Source organism: Balaenoptera acutorostrata, chromosome 14, assembly GCF_949987535.1.
Source record: "Balaenoptera acutorostrata chromosome 14, mBalAcu1.1, whole genome shotgun sequence".
NCBI classification, from domain to species: Eukaryota; Metazoa; Chordata; class Mammalia; order Artiodactyla; family Balaenopteridae; genus Balaenoptera; species Balaenoptera acutorostrata.
In genome coordinates, this window is record NC_080077.1 from 83,143,528 (window position 1) to 83,161,813 (window position 18,286).

General features: G+C 42.3%; 1 protein-coding gene and 1 non-coding gene across 3 annotated transcripts in view; one reads left to right on the forward strand and one right to left on the reverse strand.

The window, feature by feature from the left end:
- The window catches only part of SLC17A5 (solute carrier family 17 member 5), a 50,333-nt gene extending 33,235 nt beyond the window's left edge, over positions 1-17,098 (forward strand). The window contains exons 10-12 of one of the 2 annotated variants that reach the window (XM_057528223.1): positions 11,883-11,973; positions 13,615-13,642; positions 15,702-17,098. In XM_057528223.1, the coding sequence (XP_057384206.1) occupies positions 11,883-11,973; positions 13,615-13,642; positions 15,702-15,910 (328 nt within the window). In that variant the 3' untranslated portion in view covers positions 15,911-17,098. The remainder of the gene's footprint in view (positions 1-11,882; positions 11,974-13,614; positions 13,643-15,701) is intronic. The other variant, XM_057528222.1, reaches the window with a different exon arrangement.
- Positions 2,444-2,516, reverse strand: TRNAA-UGC (transfer RNA alanine (anticodon UGC)). The gene has a single exon. It is a non-coding gene; the product is annotated as a tRNA-Ala (tRNA).
- Positions 17,099-18,286: the final 1,188 nt, after the last annotated feature.

Consider the following 18,286-nt stretch of genomic DNA (forward strand, 5'->3'; position numbering starts at 1 on the left):
CAAAAAAAAAAAAAAAGAAGAACTAAAGGAGTTTAACATAAGGAAAGAGAAGAAGAATAGTAAATTAACTTGAAAAGTAAATTAATTAATTTAAAAATAATAATTAATTTAAAAATAAAAAGTAAATTAATTTAATTTACTTGGAAAGTAAATTAATCTCAAGAAAACTTTGTTAAACATAGTGAAAGTTCGGGGCTTCCCTGGTGGCGCAGTGGTTGAGAATCCGCCTGCCAATGCAGGGGACATGGGTTCGAGCCTTGGTCTGGGAAGATCCCACATGCCGCGGAGCAACTGGGCCCGTGAGCCACAACTACTGAGCCTGTGCGTCTGGAGCCCGTGCTCCGCAACGAGAGAGGTCGCGATAGAGGCCTGCGCACCGCGATGAAGAGTGGCCCCCGCTTGCCTCAACTAGAGAAAGCCCTTGCACAGAAACGAAGACCCAACACAGCCATAAATAATTAAATAAATAAATAAATAAATAGCATTCCCTTTAAAAAAAAAAAAAACATAGTGAAAGTTTGAAAGATTGGATACAAACATAACTGAAATAATAAAGAGCCCGTTGTAGTGGAAGGAGTAAAGGCGTAAGATGCCATTTCAGTGAGACTAGGAGGAGCCCACTGCCCTAAACAAATCTCTGCTCGGACTTGAGACTTGGACTTGAGATTTACAAAGTAGAGAAAAGGATTCAAGGAATAGGAAGTAATTAAAGGCCTGTTGCTTTATGCTACTGAGTAGAAAAGGAATCTGGAAAGGATTTCCCTTGAAATAAGTTAAACAAATGACATTGTTTTTATAAACTATAAGTGCGTGGTTTATAGAATCATAGAAAGTTAGAACTAGGAAGGATTTAGAGTATTCTTGTCTCTTACTATGCACATGTGGTCCATGTGCAAAATGCAGATTCTCAGGCATCTCCCCAGACTAACTGAACTAGAATCTGCATCTTTAGATCCTCAGGGATCTAAGGGATCCTTTAGATCCCTTGTACCTTTGAGCGTGAGACCCTGGTCTGGTCCAGTCCTCTCGTGCATACAACAGACGTTTATAGAGTACCTGCTATACCTTCAGTCCTCCACATGGTGCTACAGGAAATAAAACCCAGCTCCTGCTCACAAGGAGATTAGTCTAGTTCAGGAAAGAAACAATAAAAAATAAACAATTGTAATATATTGTGATGATAATTAATTCTTTCAAAAAGTAATTATCAAATGCCTACCAGGTACCAGCCACAACAGCACAACTGTGGCCTGTGGAGCTCTTAGTCTAGGGTGGTGGACATGAAAGAAATAAAAACCAACCTTTTGAAGAGAAAGTTGAGAGCATATAGTAGAGAGATATAATGCAGATCAGGGAACAAGGGAAGGTCTCTCTGAGGAAGTGGTATTTAAGCTAAAGCCTGAAGAATGAGTAAGAAGTTAAGGCAAAAAGGAAGTAGTATTCCTGACAGAGGAATTTACACAACAGGAAGAAGAAATTGGTGTGTGTCTTAGTCTGCTTGGACTGCCAGAACAAAATACCATAGACTGCGTAGGTTAATCAACAGAAATTTTCTCACAGTTCTAGAGGCTAGAATTCCAAGATCAAGGTGCCAACACAATTGGTTTCTGGTGAGGACTCTTCCTGGTTTGCAGAAGAGCTGACCCCTTGCTGTGTGCTCACACGGCCTTTCTTCAGGTATGCGTGCACGGATGTGTGCAGAGAGGGAGAGAGCTCTGGTGTCTCTTACTCTTCTTATAAGGGCACCAGCCCTGTCAGATTAGGGTCCCACCCTTATGATCTCATTTAACCTTTATCACCTCCTAAAGACCCTGTCTCCAAATGCAATCACACTGAGGGTTAGGGCTTCAACATATGAATTTTGGAAGTACACAAGCTTTCAGTCCATAACAGTGTATTTCACTTAACTGAGAGAAGGTCATTTGTGGCTGAGACGCAGGGAAGAAAGCCACTGGTGAGTAAGCAGGAGCCTATAGTAAGCGTTTTATATTGTATCCAAAGCAAGTAAGAAGTGGCATTCTCTGTATTTTAAGGTCACTCTGTGAGGACGAATACAAGTAGAGGAAGCCAGTTAGGAGGCTATTGCAGTAATCCATACAGGAGGTGATGATGGCCTGGAATGGGGATCGGAGGTGTAAAGAAGTAGATAGACTTGAGATCTTTGTGATTACAATAGATGGGACTTGACAGTAGATTAGACCTGAAGAGTGAGGAAGATACCAAGGATGAAGATTTCCATGTGTTTTGCATGGGCAGATAGTTGTGCCACCTACCGAAACTGGGATGTCTGGAGGAAGAAGAGTCTTGGGGTAAGATAAAAATTTCACGTTAAATTTTTTTTTTTTTTAGTACTTATTTATTTAGCTGCGCTGGGTCTTAGTTGCAGCACATGGGATCTTCGCTGCAGCGTGCGGGATCTTTAGTTGAGACATGCGGGATCTAGTTCCCCGACCAGGGATCCAACCCGGGCCCCCTGCATTGCAAGTGCAGAGTCTTAACCACTGGACCACCAGGGAAGTCCCTTCAATTTTAGATATTTGTGAAAAACGTTTAGAAAATAGTAGTTGTAGGCAGTTTGACATTTGGATCTGGAACTCAGAAAATCAGTCTGACCAGAAATGAAAATTAGGGAATAGTAGTCCACTTTTTCAGAGTTTTTAAAGACAAGGATTGCCGGGTGAGAGAGAGTAGAATGACAAGATAAGTGATCCCCAGGACTGGATCTTGACAAACATGTAGAGACCAGAAAGAAGGGAAATAACCAGAAAAGGAGACCAAAAAGGAGCACCAGGGAGATAGAAGGAAAATCAAGAATGTGGTGTCGGGCTTCCCTGGTGGCGCAGTGGTTGAGAATCTGCCTGCCAATGCAGGGGACACGGGTTCGAGCCCTGGTCTGGGAAGATCCCACATGCTGCAGAGCAGCTGGGCCCGTGAGCCACAATTGCTGAGCCTGCGCGTCTGGAGCCTGTGCTCCGCAACGAGAGAGGCCGTGACAGTGAGAGGCCCGCGCACCGCGATGAAGAGTGGCCCCCGCTTGCCACAACTAGAGAAAGCCCTCGCACAGAAACGAAGACCCAACACAGCCATAAATAAATAAATAAATAAATAAATAAAAAAAGAGGTAGGACCTTCAGATCTTGCTCTCTTAAAAAAAAAAAAAAAAAAAAAAGAATGTGGTGTCAAGGAAGCCAAGGCTATCCAGTCTTCAATTCAAGAATGAGAGCTGAACAAGAGATAAAGATGTAGGAGTGGCCAACATGAGTAGTAGATGAAACCGTGGGATTGGATAAAATTACTCAGTAAACTGTGACGAGAACCTTGGGAATCCACTAAGAGAAAGAAGAGCCTAATGCAAAGATAACTGAGAAGAGGGCTTCCCTGGTGGCACAGTGGTTAAGAATCCACCTGCCAATGCAGGGGACACAGGTTCAAGCCCTGGTCCGGGAAGATCCCACATGCCGCAGAGCACCTAAGCCCTCACGCCACAACTACTGAGCCTGTGCTCTAGAGCCCGTGAGCCACAACTACTGAGCCGCGTGCCTCAACTACTGAAGCCCGTGTACCTACAGCCTGTGCTCCGCAACAAGAGAAGCCACCACAGTGAGAAGCCCACGCACCGCAACGAAGGTAGCCCCCGCTCACCGCAACTAGAGAAAGCCCGCACGCAGCAACGAAGACCCAACACAGCCAAAAATAAAATAATTAATTTTTTTAAAAAAAGATTCTGGTTCAAAAGATAAAATGCATATACAAAGCTTTAAAAAAAATAAAATAACTCCACAAGTTCTTCAACGCTCCTCCCTTCAAAAGGTGGAGCCCACGTCCCCTCCCTTTGCGTGTGGGCTGGGTTTAGTGACCTGTTTCTAAGGAGTAGAATCCGGCAGAAGTGATGGTGTCTGAGTGGGTCCTAGAAGGCAGCGTAGCACCCTGCTTGCTCTTTCTCTCTCAGATGACTCACACTGTGGTGAGGACACTCAGCACCCAGTACAAGGCCCAGTGGGGAGGAACAAGGCTTCCAGCCAGCAGCCACGTGAGTAGGATGAGAAGCTGGTCCTCCAGCCCCAGGCAAACCTTCAGATGACCGCGGCCCCGGCCAACAGCATCACTGAAACCTCCTGAGAGATTCGGAGCCAGAATCACCCAGCTAAGCCCCTCCTACATTCCTGACCCACAGAAACTGTGAGATGACAGATATTTGTTATCTGAAGCTGCTGCCTTTTGAGGTAATTTATTATGTGGCAGTAAATAACTGATTAAAAAATCTTAACTGTTAGTTTTTGATTTTCTCTGTGACATGGGAGTCAGGTTCATTGCTGAGACTAAGAAAAAAATAGAGTAGAAGACTTGAGAATGATAAAAGTTCAAAAGAGCTCCTGAGAAAAATAGTCACTATGAGCTCCTAGAAGGGATTTGGGGCATTGATGAGGTTCAGCTGAAGTTGGGGAGGAATCGTGTACTCTCACTAGTTTACAAGGTGCTTTTTTCTTTAAGCGCTGTTCAGCAGCCCAAGCGTAGGACTGAAAATGTGCTGTTGAATTGATCTAGGCTTGAGATTTTAACAAGCTGAGTCAAAGGGATCTGGGAATTGGGAGTTTGGGCACAGAAGAGGCCCAGGCTGTGTTATCTCTCAGACACTTTTAGTTGAAGGAATGGAAATCCTAATTCAAGCTGGCTAACCATCATAATCTATTAGTGTAAAGTCCAGAGATGGTAGGCTTCAAGCAGGAGTTGATATCCAGCTGTCCACTGATCTTACCCAAGACTCGTTTCTTTTCCACTCTCTACTCTGCCTTTCATACCAGTTTTATCCTAAGGCTGGATCTGCTTATAAAATCATACAGTGAAATGATTGCCAGTAACAACGAGGATTGCATGCTTCTTCATTCACATCAAGCAAGAAAGAAAATAATCTTTTCCTCTTTCCATCATGGAAATACAGGCTTCATTTGGAACCAGACTGAGTCACATATCCACCCCCTGAACCAACCCCCATGGCCAAGGGAATGCCATTAGACTTACGCACAATCAGCACCCGCCCCTAAAGTTAGAGGTGAAAAGGAGTCAGTGCCCCTAAGCCTCATGGGAATGGATGCTGAGGAAGCCATTGGTGACGTCCACACAACACGTGAAGACATGAACACAAAGAAAAGAACTCATTTGGAAGATGAAGAAACTCAGGCACAGAGGAGCTGTGTGACTTGCAAAGTCACGGTTAGCAAATGGCAGACCGAAGGCTTGCATCCAGGTCTCCCAGCTCTGTGGTCCAGGTATCTTTCTGCTGCATCAAGGTGCCTCTCAATGACTTATTTAAAAGATCTTAAGAATTGGTCATTGAAGAGGCACTAGCAGTTATTTTGAAAACTCAGGAAAAAGAACTCATTGCCGAGAACAGATACGTACTTTGGTTGCCTCAGTTAATGTGATTTTATTATAAAACTAAGTAAATAAATACGGGAAATAGAAACGATAAGGAACGTAAAAGTGGCCGAGCAGCCACCCAGCCAGAAGGAGGGTGGTAAGCTACCCACTCCATTTCTTGAAGCTGCAATGTAGTCTGGGACTGATCAGGTGTCTGAAGTCTGTCAGAGCTCTGGAATCTGGCAGGGGCCCCACTATGCTCTCTGAAACTGGCAGTGAAGGAAAACTGGATCATTAAATAGAAATTGGAGCTATTGTCAAAAGAAGATGAAAGTGCATGCTATAGAAGAAAAAAAACAAATATCCATGGTACCTACCTTATAAAATTGTTTTGAGGATTAAATCGAGCACAGAGAGAGAGAGAGAGAACACTTAGCCGATAATGCAATAAATGCATTTGCACACAATGCGATAAACTTCATTATTATTTTCTGGCAAACTCTGAGTCAGGTACCATGATCAGGGTCACAAATCAATCCAAGCAAAATGCTAAAGGGATGATTGGTGAGCTCTTGGAAAAGAAAATACTGATCACTAAGGGGCCACACCATTGGGTCACTAAGCCCCAAAATAGCAAATTTCTCAGCATCGTTTTCGACCGTGTCTACACAATATATTTGGTATATCAGGATTTCAACAAGGTCTCCCATGATGTCCTTTTAGACAGGATGGAGAGACATGAACTGGATGTACAATTAGGTGGATTTGTAATCACTGAACTTCAGTGTCATAGCATGCTGATTAATGGACCTAGTTATTAAGCAAGCACTGTGCCAAACACCGTAGCAGATGTTGAAGACATAAACGTGAAACCCTGCTTGCACCTGGGTAAGCTTCTGCTGGCTTGGACGGTGATATGGTGTTGTCCTGAAGCATTTACTGGACAGCCTGCAGGCAGTATCCTGGAACTGGGCTTCAAGCATCAGCTGGGTGGTTGAACTCTCGGTCTTAAAGGCCCTGGTCCAGCCCTGACATTTTATGAGTCCTATAAGTCAAAAAAAAAAAAAAAAAAAAAAAAAAAAAACTTACCTAGATATGGTATGAAGCTAAACAGTTTATTTGTTTGTTTATTTATTTATTTATTTTGCTGTTAAAATGACAGTAATTTTATTAAAGTTCCATATAGTACAAATCAGTAAAACAGACTAGAAATAAAATAATACTTGGAATTCAAAATAATATAAGAATAACATAGTTATTCCATTTAAACCACAAAATAAACCTTGTATGGCTGAAATAAAGGATCTAATTTTTATTTGACTTAAGAGGTTACACTAGCTGTGACACATGACTTCACATCAGTCTCACTGCAAATCATCTGGCTTTTATAACCTCGAATTTTCTCACACATATTAAATCATATAGAAGAAAACCTTTATGAAACAAAGACATTCTACCAATATCACATCTTAATATAGTATTCATTATAAATGTTTCAAGCGCACACTTTGTTTTAGAAAAATAAGCCAAAAACCAATGAGCGATCACAGAAAACAGTAGAGCTTCTCAACATCAAAGGCATATTTCAGGAATGCAGTGGACACGTGGTTGGTTGCCTTTAAGCTTAGAACAGAAAGTAATACGGTGAAAGAAAGTTTGGGAAGATACTAACAGGCTACAGTTCCTAGGCCTCATTAGAGCTCAAATCTCAAGCTAAATGGCTGAAAATGAGTGGAAATTTGGCAAGCCCAGCAGTTTCCACGTCTGGACGTGCTGCGTGGGCCCTTGTCCTACTACTTCGACAACTGCCGAGATTTCACACGTTTTCATCCCCTCCCTGTACTTCCTCTGCCCCCACGCATCTCTTATAGCCAAACTCGGGCACTGCTTCCTCTAAGAAGCTTTTCCTGAGGCGTCCCCTCCCTGGTCCCCTCAAATGTCCCCCACCCGCACAGAGGGTTGATTAAGGCCCCGCCTCTATGCTTCTATAAAACCTGGCATGAGTCTCTAACATAGTTTGATTATTCGGGCTACTAGGTTTTATTACATTATTGGCCCATAGTCTTTCTCATTAAGTAAACTGTGAGCTCCTTGAGAACAAGAACTATGTTTAATTCATTGTTGGACACCAGAGTCTTCCATAGTGGTTGACACAAATGACATACCTAAGAACTGTTTGTTAAATGAATGAATGGATGGGTGAATGGCAACAGTAACTGGTATTTACTTTTAAAATGGTTTGAACCATTGGCTCTCCTTCGTGCATTATAATTATAATCGGTTGGAAACTGTGATGAGAATTGGCTGCATCCAAGCGAGGCAGTGGGGTGAGGGATGTATTTCTCGCACATTTGAGGAGTATCTTCATAATCAACAATTTGGTTTGGTTCATCCTTTTCCTCCCTTACTCTGAGAATAGTAGATAAATTGCGGGAAAATAAAACATCATTTTTTAAAATCTATTCAACAGATATTTACTGAGCGTCAACTGTCCAAAGTGGTATGTGCCCTAGGCAGACCCAGATTCTATCCTCAAGGAGACTATAGTTTATTTTTTTTTTATTTTTATTGGAATATAGTTGATTTACAATGTTGTGTTACTTTCATGTGAATCAGTTATACATATACATATATCCACTCTTTTTTATATTTATTTATTTATTTGGTTGCACCGGGTCTTAGTTGCGGCAGGCGGGCTCCTTAGTTGTGGCATATGAGCTCTTAGTTGTGGCATGCATGTGGGCTCTAGTTCCCTGACCAGGGATCGAACCCGGGCCCTCCTGCATTGGGAGCGTGGAGTCTTATCCACTGCGCCCCCAGGGAAGTCCCTATCCACTCTTTTTTAGATTCTTTTCCCATATAGGCCATTACTGAGTATTGAGTAGAGTTCCCTGGCTATACATCAGGTTCTTATTAGTTATCTGTTTATATATAGTAGTGTGTATATGTCAATCCCAATCTCCCAATTTATCCCTCCTTCCCCCTTACCCCCTGGTAACCATAAGTTTGTTTTCTACATCTGTGACTCTATTTCTGTTTTGTAAATAGTTCATTTGTACCATTTTTTTTAGATTCCACATATAAGCGATATATGATATTTGTCTTTCTGTGTCTGACTTACTTCACTCAGTATGACAATCTCTAGGTCCATCCATGTTGCTGCAAATTGCATTATTTCATTCTATTTCATGGCTGATTAACATTTCATTGTGTATATATACCACATCTTCTTTATCCATTCCTCTGTTGATGGACATTTTATATATCTATAATGCTGCCTTATTGAAAACATAGTCACCACTGAATTCAATCTGTAGGAAAGATCAGTTTTCTCTTGCTTAGTTTTTCACCACAAGCCCCAGCATTATAGATATAACATCCCAATATTAAGTACAGATTTGGAATCAGGCAAATTGGGTAACATTTTATAGTCTTTCTTTCTTATCCATAGAATGAAGATAATAATCCCTACCTCTTGGGGTTCATTTTACTATTAAAGTGGGATAAGATATATCAAATACTTAGAGCCCTGCCTGACATAAGGTTTTCCAATAGGCAGTCAGTATTCCTATTAGCATATAAATATATGTCTACATGGTATTTTCTAAGCCTTTTCTTCTGTAGACTAAAATAGATATTTTCTATGGATAATTTTGTTGCCCAGATTCAAGGGATTGGGATAGATTTTTAACCGTTAATCCCACAGAGTTCTAGGACTCCAACAGCACAGAATCCAGACTGAGTCCATACAACATGTTCTTTTTTCCAGGCTCTCATCAATCTTTCATGGCCTTTCCTGGCCAAGTGTAATATAAATACTTGAATGAGCTTCTTGGTGCTGACATTTAGAATTTCACAGCATTCATCTGCACTTAATATCTGTCACTGAAAAGGCCTGGCAACATTGCAGTCGGTTCCTCCTACTGCCAAGGTGTTAATGGTTTTAAAAAAAAAAAAAAAAAGGACAGGTTCTGCCAAGCTTGGTTAATTTAAGATCCACTCCCTAAAGGGCATAAGCCAAAAAGATCTGTGCCACGTGGTTTTGTTATTGTGCCCTGTACACACGAGTTTTCAACATAAAAATTTGTGACGTTTCTAGATAACTGAATTAGGTTCAGCAGGATGTTTTATTTAAGCACTGTGTCAATCAACTCAGCATGCCATACAAAATACCACGTGGCTGAGTAGCTTAAAAAACAGAGATTGATTTTCTCACAGTTCTGGAGGCTGGAAGTCCGTGGTCAGGGTGCCAGCCGGGTTAGGTTCTGGTGAGGGCTCTCTTCCTGGTTTGCAGACGGTCACCTTTTCGCTGCGTCCTCACGCGTGGCCTTTCCTCCATATATGCTCACAGAGACAGAGAGCGCGATCTCTCTTTCTTCCTCTTCTTGTCAGGCCACCAATCCTATTAGGTTGGGACCCTACCTTTATGACCTCATTTAACCTTAATTAACGCCTAAAAGCCCTATCTCCAAATACAGTCACATTGGAGGTATAGATTGGGGGAGGACACAATTCAGTCCATTGCAGGCACTTTTCCATGTCTAAAATGGGGAGACGAATTTCAGATAAGTAGTCTGCAACCAAGGTATTGAGGATCCTAAACCCTAACAGAAACAGTATTATCCCACAATAAGACTATATGGTCTAATAAACATCAAGTTTCTTTAATTTTGACCACAATTTTATAATACTGATTATCTCATTAAACAATTAAAAGCTCTAACTGGACTTTGACTATACCTAGGTGACTTTTATGAAAAATAAGTTAATAAATGCCATTTACTTAACTAATTCTTTTTTTTAATAAATTTATTTATTTATTTTTGGCTGCCTTGGGTCCCCGTTGCTGCATGCGGGCTTTCTCTAGTTGTGGCGAGCGGGGGCTACTCTTCATTGTGGTGCGTGGGCTTCTCATTGCAGTGGCTTCTCTTGTTGTGGAACACGGGCTCTAGGCGCACGGGCTTCAGTAGTTGTGGCTCACAGGCTTCAGTAGTTGTGGCTCGCGGGCTCTAGAGCGCAGGCTCAGTAGCTGTGGTGCACGGGCTTAGTTGCTCTGAGACATGTGGGATCTTCCCGGACCAGGGCTCGAACCCGTGTCCCCTGCATTGGCAGGCGGATTCCCAACCACTGCGCCACCAGGGAAGTCCCTGCTTAACTAGTTTTTAACTCCACCGCCACCATTAAGTTTTCTTGCTAAAAATATCAAACCTAAATCTAATGAACCCTTTAGGATCTCGAGTCTAGATACTACCAGTGTGCAGGAAATACAGGGGACATAACTCTGTGTCAAATGATGCCTCAGTCTACAAACTCCAGAACGTAGGGCCATCTACAGGACAAAATCCCAGGTTCTTCAGTTGACACACACAGCTATCGATACATAAACAACAACTTAACATAATGTTCAGCAACCCTAGCATGTAATCCGAAATGTTGCATACTGTACGACCCTTTGGAGCCAAAGCACCGAAGGGGTGCTGGTCTCCGTGGGACAAGCTCCAGCAGTCCGTGCAGTGCAGCCTCACAGGACCACGCGTGGGCCTGAACAGCTGCGGGTCACACGCATTTCCGTGGTCAGCATGTATTGAACGAGCATAGATGTTGCACTGGCTGCTGGAAATAATAAAGGGGAATAAAACATGAGTTTTCAGGGAGACCATGGAGTCAGAATTAGCGAACTTGAATTAGAGAACGAGTACCTCTTAAAACACAAAGTACTAGCTTTGAGGGCAGTAAAGATTCTGAAAAGACAGAGTTCAAAATGCGTTTTTGTCATACACCTACAATATATATAAACCCAACTTGTGTATTTCTGGGACAGTGTGCAAGGATTTAGCGACAAGAAGATACGTAATAAGTTGAACAGGTAAGTTGTGAAATTGTGTGTTCAGTATGATCTCATTTCTATAATTCATTAAAAATATATACAGAAAAAAATAATTAGGATATTTACCAAAATGTTAATGTTGATTATCTCTATATAGAAGGATTATAAGTAATTTTACTTTCTTTGTAATATTTTTAAAAAATTTTTAACAATGACATAAATTTTGTAATCAGGAAATAAATTCTCTTTTTAACTTAAAAAATTTTAAGGCACATGAAGCTTCCTATCTAGATACAGCCTTGTATGAAAATCATATCTCAGCACTTTTCTGTTTCACTGTAAAAGGGATCATTTCAATGGCTGTGTTTCTCTATGTGATGTTAGAACTATTGAAATGCAGGTTTTTAACTCCCCAAATATTTAGTCCTATTTCGGTAAGACGTTTCATTTAGACATAAAATTTCTCCAGAATACAGCCTGGGAATGGTCTAGCTATCTATGGACAGAAGCTATTTAAATGTGTGATGCAGGGAATTCCCTGGCGGTCCAGTGGTTAGGATTCCGCGCTTGCATTCGCAGGGGGCACGGGTTCGATGCCTGGTTGGCGAACTAAGATCCCACAAGCTGCGCGGTGCCCCCTGCCCCCCCCAAAAAATGTGTAACACAATAATAAACCCCTATGAAAATGTTTCTGCAGGTATGCTGGTATCCTCCTGGGCATCACAAATACATTTGCCACTATACCTGGAATGATCGGGCCCATCATTGCTAGAAGTCTGACCCCTGAGGTAAGTAGATAATTTGCCTATAAACTGAAAAGCTCTAAACAGTTCATTTGAAGCTGCACATCTGTGTCAAAGTTGAGTATATTTTAATTAAGAGTAAAATTCTGAATGTCTATTCTTATGCAATTATTTACAGCAACAAAAAGCTAAATACCGTAATAGGTAGGAAAGTATATTTTCAAAGAACACTGTTTGAATTTTAGGCAGAACAATAGAACTAAGTTAAATGAAGATCTTGTAACTGAAACCACACAAGTACTTAAAAGCTGTGATATTATACCCGATAAATAACTTGTATCTTTGGTTTGAACAAATAAAAATTGGCAGTGTAGAATTATTCCAGAAATGGAACCAAGAAAGTGTCAGGAAATCAGGTGAGAATGAATAGGAACAGTTGAAATAATCAAGAACGTTTAGAAGAGCAGAATACTTAGGAAGACGTATAGGTGTCTTCACATATTTGAAAGATGGTGACTTATTCTCAGTAGTGCCACAAAGCCAGATGGAGAGAAGGTACGGGGAGACAACAGGCAAGTTTTCTGTTTAAAGCTGTTACAGTGTGGAATGGGCTGCCGTTTGAGTTAGTGAGCCCTGAAACGGTCAAACATGTATTCAACTGGCATTTCTTGAGTGCTTATTACTGTGACAGATACTAAGGATTCAAAGGCAAAATTATAAGATCCAACATTTGAGAAATTCATTATTTGGAGATTATGTGTAATGAAAGTACAGTGTGACAAAAACTGCAGAAAAAATGTATGCTCTTGCTGTGGACACAGAGGAGGGGACAACCAGTTTGTGGGGAAGGAGCCTGGAGGAGTGAGCCAGGGTGTGGGAAGGGCTGGCATCCGGCCTGTGTCAGGGCACTGAGGCCCCAGAAACACGGCGGGCCCGGGGTTGGTGTGGCCTGAAGCAGAGACACTGAGTTATACTGTGTAAGAAATCAAATTCAGCGACCTCAAAGGCCCTTTCCAACTCCAGTTTTCTACTGCTTAAGAAAATCTAAAGGACTGGGCTTCCCTGGTGGCGCAGTGGTTGGGAATCTGCCTGCCAATGCAGGGGACACGAGTTCGAGCCCTGGTCTGGGAAGATCCCACATGCCGTGGAGCGACTCGGCCCGTGAGCCACAACTACTGAGCCTGCGCGTCTGGAGCCTGTGCTCCGCAACAAGAGAGGCCGCGACAGTGAAAGGCCCACGCACCGCGATGAAGAGTGGCCCCTGCTCGCCACAACTAGAGGAGGCCCTTGCACAGAAACGAAGACCCAACACAGCCATAAATAAATTAATTAATTAATTAAAATTTAAAAAAAAAAAAAAAAGAAAATCTAAAGGACTAGTGAAATGTATTCTTCAAGAGGCTGACTTAAACCTCTAAGAGAGACTTAATTTTCTCTGTTTTGTCTCTGTGATGAAATTAACACTGTCTAATCCTTAGAATTTCAGTATATGCCTACAAGTTGTCTTATTACCAAATACTCTGACTTCAGACACAGGGGTGTTCACTGCAGGTGGTACTCTACCATTTCTAATTCCTTGCTCAAGTGAATCAGTGCCTCCTCGTTACCATTTTCTCTCGCTTCACAGAAAGGCATGTTGGGACCGCTCAGTATTGTCACATCACAGATGTTTACCCTTACCTTCAGGGAGCATTGTGGCAACACAGGAACCTAAGTCAGCACACTGCCATGAGTAATTTCATTCATTATCACTAGTCCTGGCACTTCTGCTGGGAAGATATGGACTCCTGAATTCAAGTCTTGAATGTTTGTAAAGTGGGAACTGAACTGGATTTCAGATCTATCGTTAGAGCATTTGTTTAATGTTATTTAAAAAGGCCATTATTTTTAAAAAGGAAAAACACATTTACCTGCACAATTGTAATTGCTTACAATTAAAGTTTACTGCACTTTATAATTTATTTATTATAAATAAATAATGAAATAGGGAGTCCCTGGCAGTCCAGTGGTTAGGATTTGGCACTTTCACTGCCATGGCTCAGATTCAGTCCCTGGTCGAGGAACTGAGATCCCACAAGCTTCGCAGTGTGGCCAAATAATAATAATAATGACATAAAGGTCAAAGTGTGTCTGAGGTTCAATTCTGTTACAGACAAAACAGCATTCTCTAAAAACTGGTGGAGTTTTTGTTAAAAAACAAACTAGGGGGCTTCCCCGGTGGCGCAGTGGTTGAGAATCTGCCTGCCAATGCAGGGGACACGGGTTCGAGCCCTGGCCTGGGAAGATCCCACATGCCGCGGAGCAACTGGGCCCGTGAGCCACAACTACTGAGCCTGCGCGTCTGGAGCCTGTGCCCCGCAACAAGAGAGGCCGCGACAGTGAGAGGCCCGCGCACCGCGATGAAGAGTGGCCCCCGCTCTCCGCAACTGGAGAAAGCCCTCGCACAGAAACGAAGACCCAACACAGCCAAAAATAAAATATAACAATAAATTAATTAATTAAAAAACAAAACAAAACAAAACTAGGCGCTTTGTGCGATTTCTGGTACAGTTGACTGATTTTAAGTCACCCGTTGCCTCCAGATAACACTGAGGTATTATTTTATCCTGCAGATCACACAGCAGCTTTTTCTTAGAATCCTAAGAAGCTGTCTTAAACCTGTCTCTCAGGTATATGACGTAATTAGTAATTACTGACCGACTTCTACTGTAGGATGGTAACACGTTGTTAGCAAGCATATCTAAATAGTCCCTAAACTTTAAGATGATTTCTAAGATTTTGTTTTTTCACCAAAATACATTCATCTCAGATAAGTATAATTAACCATGGACTGCTCCTTTCTTTCTCCGTGTTCTTCCTTTTTTCCTAAATAAATGACTTCATGCCAACTTGCTGGTGCCTTTCCTTTTTCTTCCTCGTTGCCAATTCAGCTGCTTGGTTTTTTCTTTTCTAACTGCTGCAGATGAAGCACTCTGGTTACATTGAAATTGTGAAAATCCAAAAACAAAGGTTGTTAAAGATAGTCACACGACCCAGCGATGTAGATAACTCCTGGATATTTTTATGCCACTGGATTACACACTGTGTCTTGTTCATCTCTTACTGACAAATCCCATCCGTGTCCTGTGCTGTGTGCCATTCAAGAGCCCTGCAGGATCTTTCAGGCCAGGCCTCGAACTTGAACTTGAACGTCCATCTTAACTCTTCCTTACTTGATCTGCCCCTGACACCCCCTACCTGAGAACTTGGGAGATGATGTGCAGGCATAATACTAATACTCTCCTAGTAACACGCGAGTTGAGGATATGCCAATGTTTTATTTGTAGTAAACTTTTTTATCGAAGTGTAACATGCATTTTTTAAATGCACAAATCCTCAGTATACAAGCTGGACAAATTTTCACAAAGTTAATACATCGGTGTGACCAGTGCCCACCCAGTCAAGAAACAGAACGTCACCTCCCTCACAAAGCCTCCAGGTAGCCCTTCCTTCCTCTTTCACCCCCACCAAGAGGAACCACTATCCTTTTTAACACCGTAGATTATTTTTGTCTGATGACGGGCTTTCTATCAGTGGAATCGTTCAGTGTGCACCCTTTGTTTGTGAGGCGTGTCGATGTTGTCGTGGGTCGTTCGTTGTCATTGCTCTAAGTATTCCACTGAACACATATGCCACCATTTCACTGTTGATGGACATTTGGGTTGTTCCCAGTTCTTATGAATAATGCTACTGCCGTATAAAAAACAATCTTGTGACGCCACCTTTTTCGAAAGCTGACTACAAACAAAATCCTTTTCCATTTGCATCGTTTTCTTTCTCTCTCTGCAGAACACTGTTGGAGAATGGCAGACTGTTTTCTGCGTTGCTGCTGCTATCAACGTATTTGGTGCCATTTTCTTCACACTGTTCACCAAAGGTGAAGTACAGAACTGGGCTGTTAGGGATCACCGTGGACACAGAAACTGAAGGAACCAATAAATGATCCTGTCTCAGTGTATTTTTGTTTATCATGTAACCTAACAGTGCCTTTGGTATTTTAATGTGTAAGCAATCTATATACAAGAAAAAAAATTGTACTGTATTAAATTTTTAAGGCTTGTAATCATGAAATGTCACTAGTTGCCAGATTCGTAAAATTAGCTGTTTTTAATGATTCATAACACATTTGCTGGAACTTACCATTCAGGGTCACATACCTGGCTGCAAGTCAGGCAATCTGAAATAGGGGAGTTCTATTTATTTTTAAGACCACACTGAAAGGGATGAGCAGAAATGGACCCCCTCTATACCTCTGCTTAAGCTGGATAATAATTCTCAGGTCTTGGTAAACACCTTTTTTTTGTACCCTTTCCTCAAAAAATGATTTGTCCTCAACATTCCCTGACACTTAGATCTCAAACTCCAGCATCTCCACGGAGCCGCCAGCCACTGTATCATTCTGCCTGGCAGCTTCACTGAGGGAAGCACGCCCAGGCAGCTGCCAGGCATTCCCTCTCTGGCTTGACCAGGGTCAGCGCCAAGGCTTTGGATGGTGTCGTTCCCCCGGGGCTGTTAACGAGCGGATGAAGCCCTGAGCCGGCAGGGACATTGCGGTCCTCAGCCATGGCTTCCGTGCCCCTCTCCCTTCCCTTCCCAGCACGCTGGAATATGACCGGCATGTAACCTGCAAAAGAAAGTATGATGCCCAGTTTAGCCACAAGTAACATCATCCCACCTTCACGTGGATCAGACTATAAATTTTCAAGCCCTGCGTTCTATGAGCTCCACCAGGATAATTAAATTTTTAAAAAGCACCCTCACATGTTTCCTCTCTCTCTTAACGCGTGTCTGGTCGCAGCTCAAGGTTAGGGTGACTCTTACTTCCGCAGCACCTGCAACCAGTGGGGTGACCATCTTTACTGCTGGTTTCTGAAAGCTCATTTTGCCAATTTTTCCTGGGCCATCTTCCAGTGGTTTTTGAGCGTGCTTTGAGGGCATTTATGTGGTTTAGAACTTGATTTATGTTTTGTTGTGTATGTTCAACACTACCTGTAACATCTGAACTAAAGCTATTTAATGTAATATGATGTGTATACATTTCTGTAAATTTATTTTTAAATCTGTAAATAACTTTAAGTTGCTATGGTGATTTTTCTTTTATAAATTATCAAAATAAACCTTTTTGGATTGATTTTTTTTTTTTTTTTTTTGGATCTGACAGTTCTGTGATACCTTCTAGTAGCCACAGTGGCTATTTTACATCTTTTCTGCCATCTTCCTCAACCACTGATCTACCTCTACCCACATCTCTGCCACCATTCAGCCAGGATACATAGGTCCTCTAAGTGATGCAGCATCAGAAACCCCTACTGCCATCAGCCTGCCCTTCCTGACTCTGAAAAGGGTCCACTCTTCCTGCTAAAGCATATGCCGGCATCACTGATTATATCCTCTCACCTCCTCCAGACCTTGCTTGAGTAATTCCTCTTCCTCAGTCTCTACCTCTCTTCTTGTTCTTTCCCTTCTGTCTCAAAGACACACAAGCCTTCTAGCCTTTAAAAAAAACAAAAATACCTAACTCTCCTGGGGGCATGAAAACACACACACACACATCCCCTGGTGGTCCAGTGATTAGGACTCGGCGCTTTCACTTCCAAGGCCCGGGTTCAGTCCCTGGTTGGGGAACTAAGATCCCACAAGCCGCATGGCGCGGTACACACACACAAAATATATATATAATATTTCTACAGTGATACTCAAGAAACTGGAAACAGTGGTTCCTACTAGAGAGAAAAAGTAGGCAACCAGGGCTGGGACGGGGAATTCATTTTCACCTTACCGAATGTGACAGTATAACCTATTCAAGTAAAAACATAATTTAAAAAAACAAGACACCTGCTGCTCAAGCTACTGTGTGATCACCCCCCAGGCTTTGCACTGCATGACGGACATGCCCAGCGAGCTGTCTTCACTGCACCTGAGAAGTTTAAATCCAGCCTCACGCCCTCACCCCTCACCCCCAATAAAACCAACTGTTCCTGCCATTCTCCTTACCCCTGTCACTGAGGCTCGGGGCTTGGAGTCGTTTTTTATCCTTCCTCTTCCCTTATCTCCCACCTCACCCTCGACCCTGTGTATCATTAACCATCTGTCTTTTCCATTCCAGTTCGTTAAAGTCTCTGGATTTTTTTTTTGTTTAATCCCTCTGGCCATCCCCTAAATAAGATCTCTGCAGCTCTTGTTTCCACCTGGGATAGAAAAGTTAAGTGGCCTCACTGCCTTTAGTCTGAATCTCTAATGTCCAGCTTCGCACCTGTGCTGGGTCATTGGTCCAAGTACAACGCATCCCCTCTCCCGGCTGAGGATGCTCCCCCAAGGT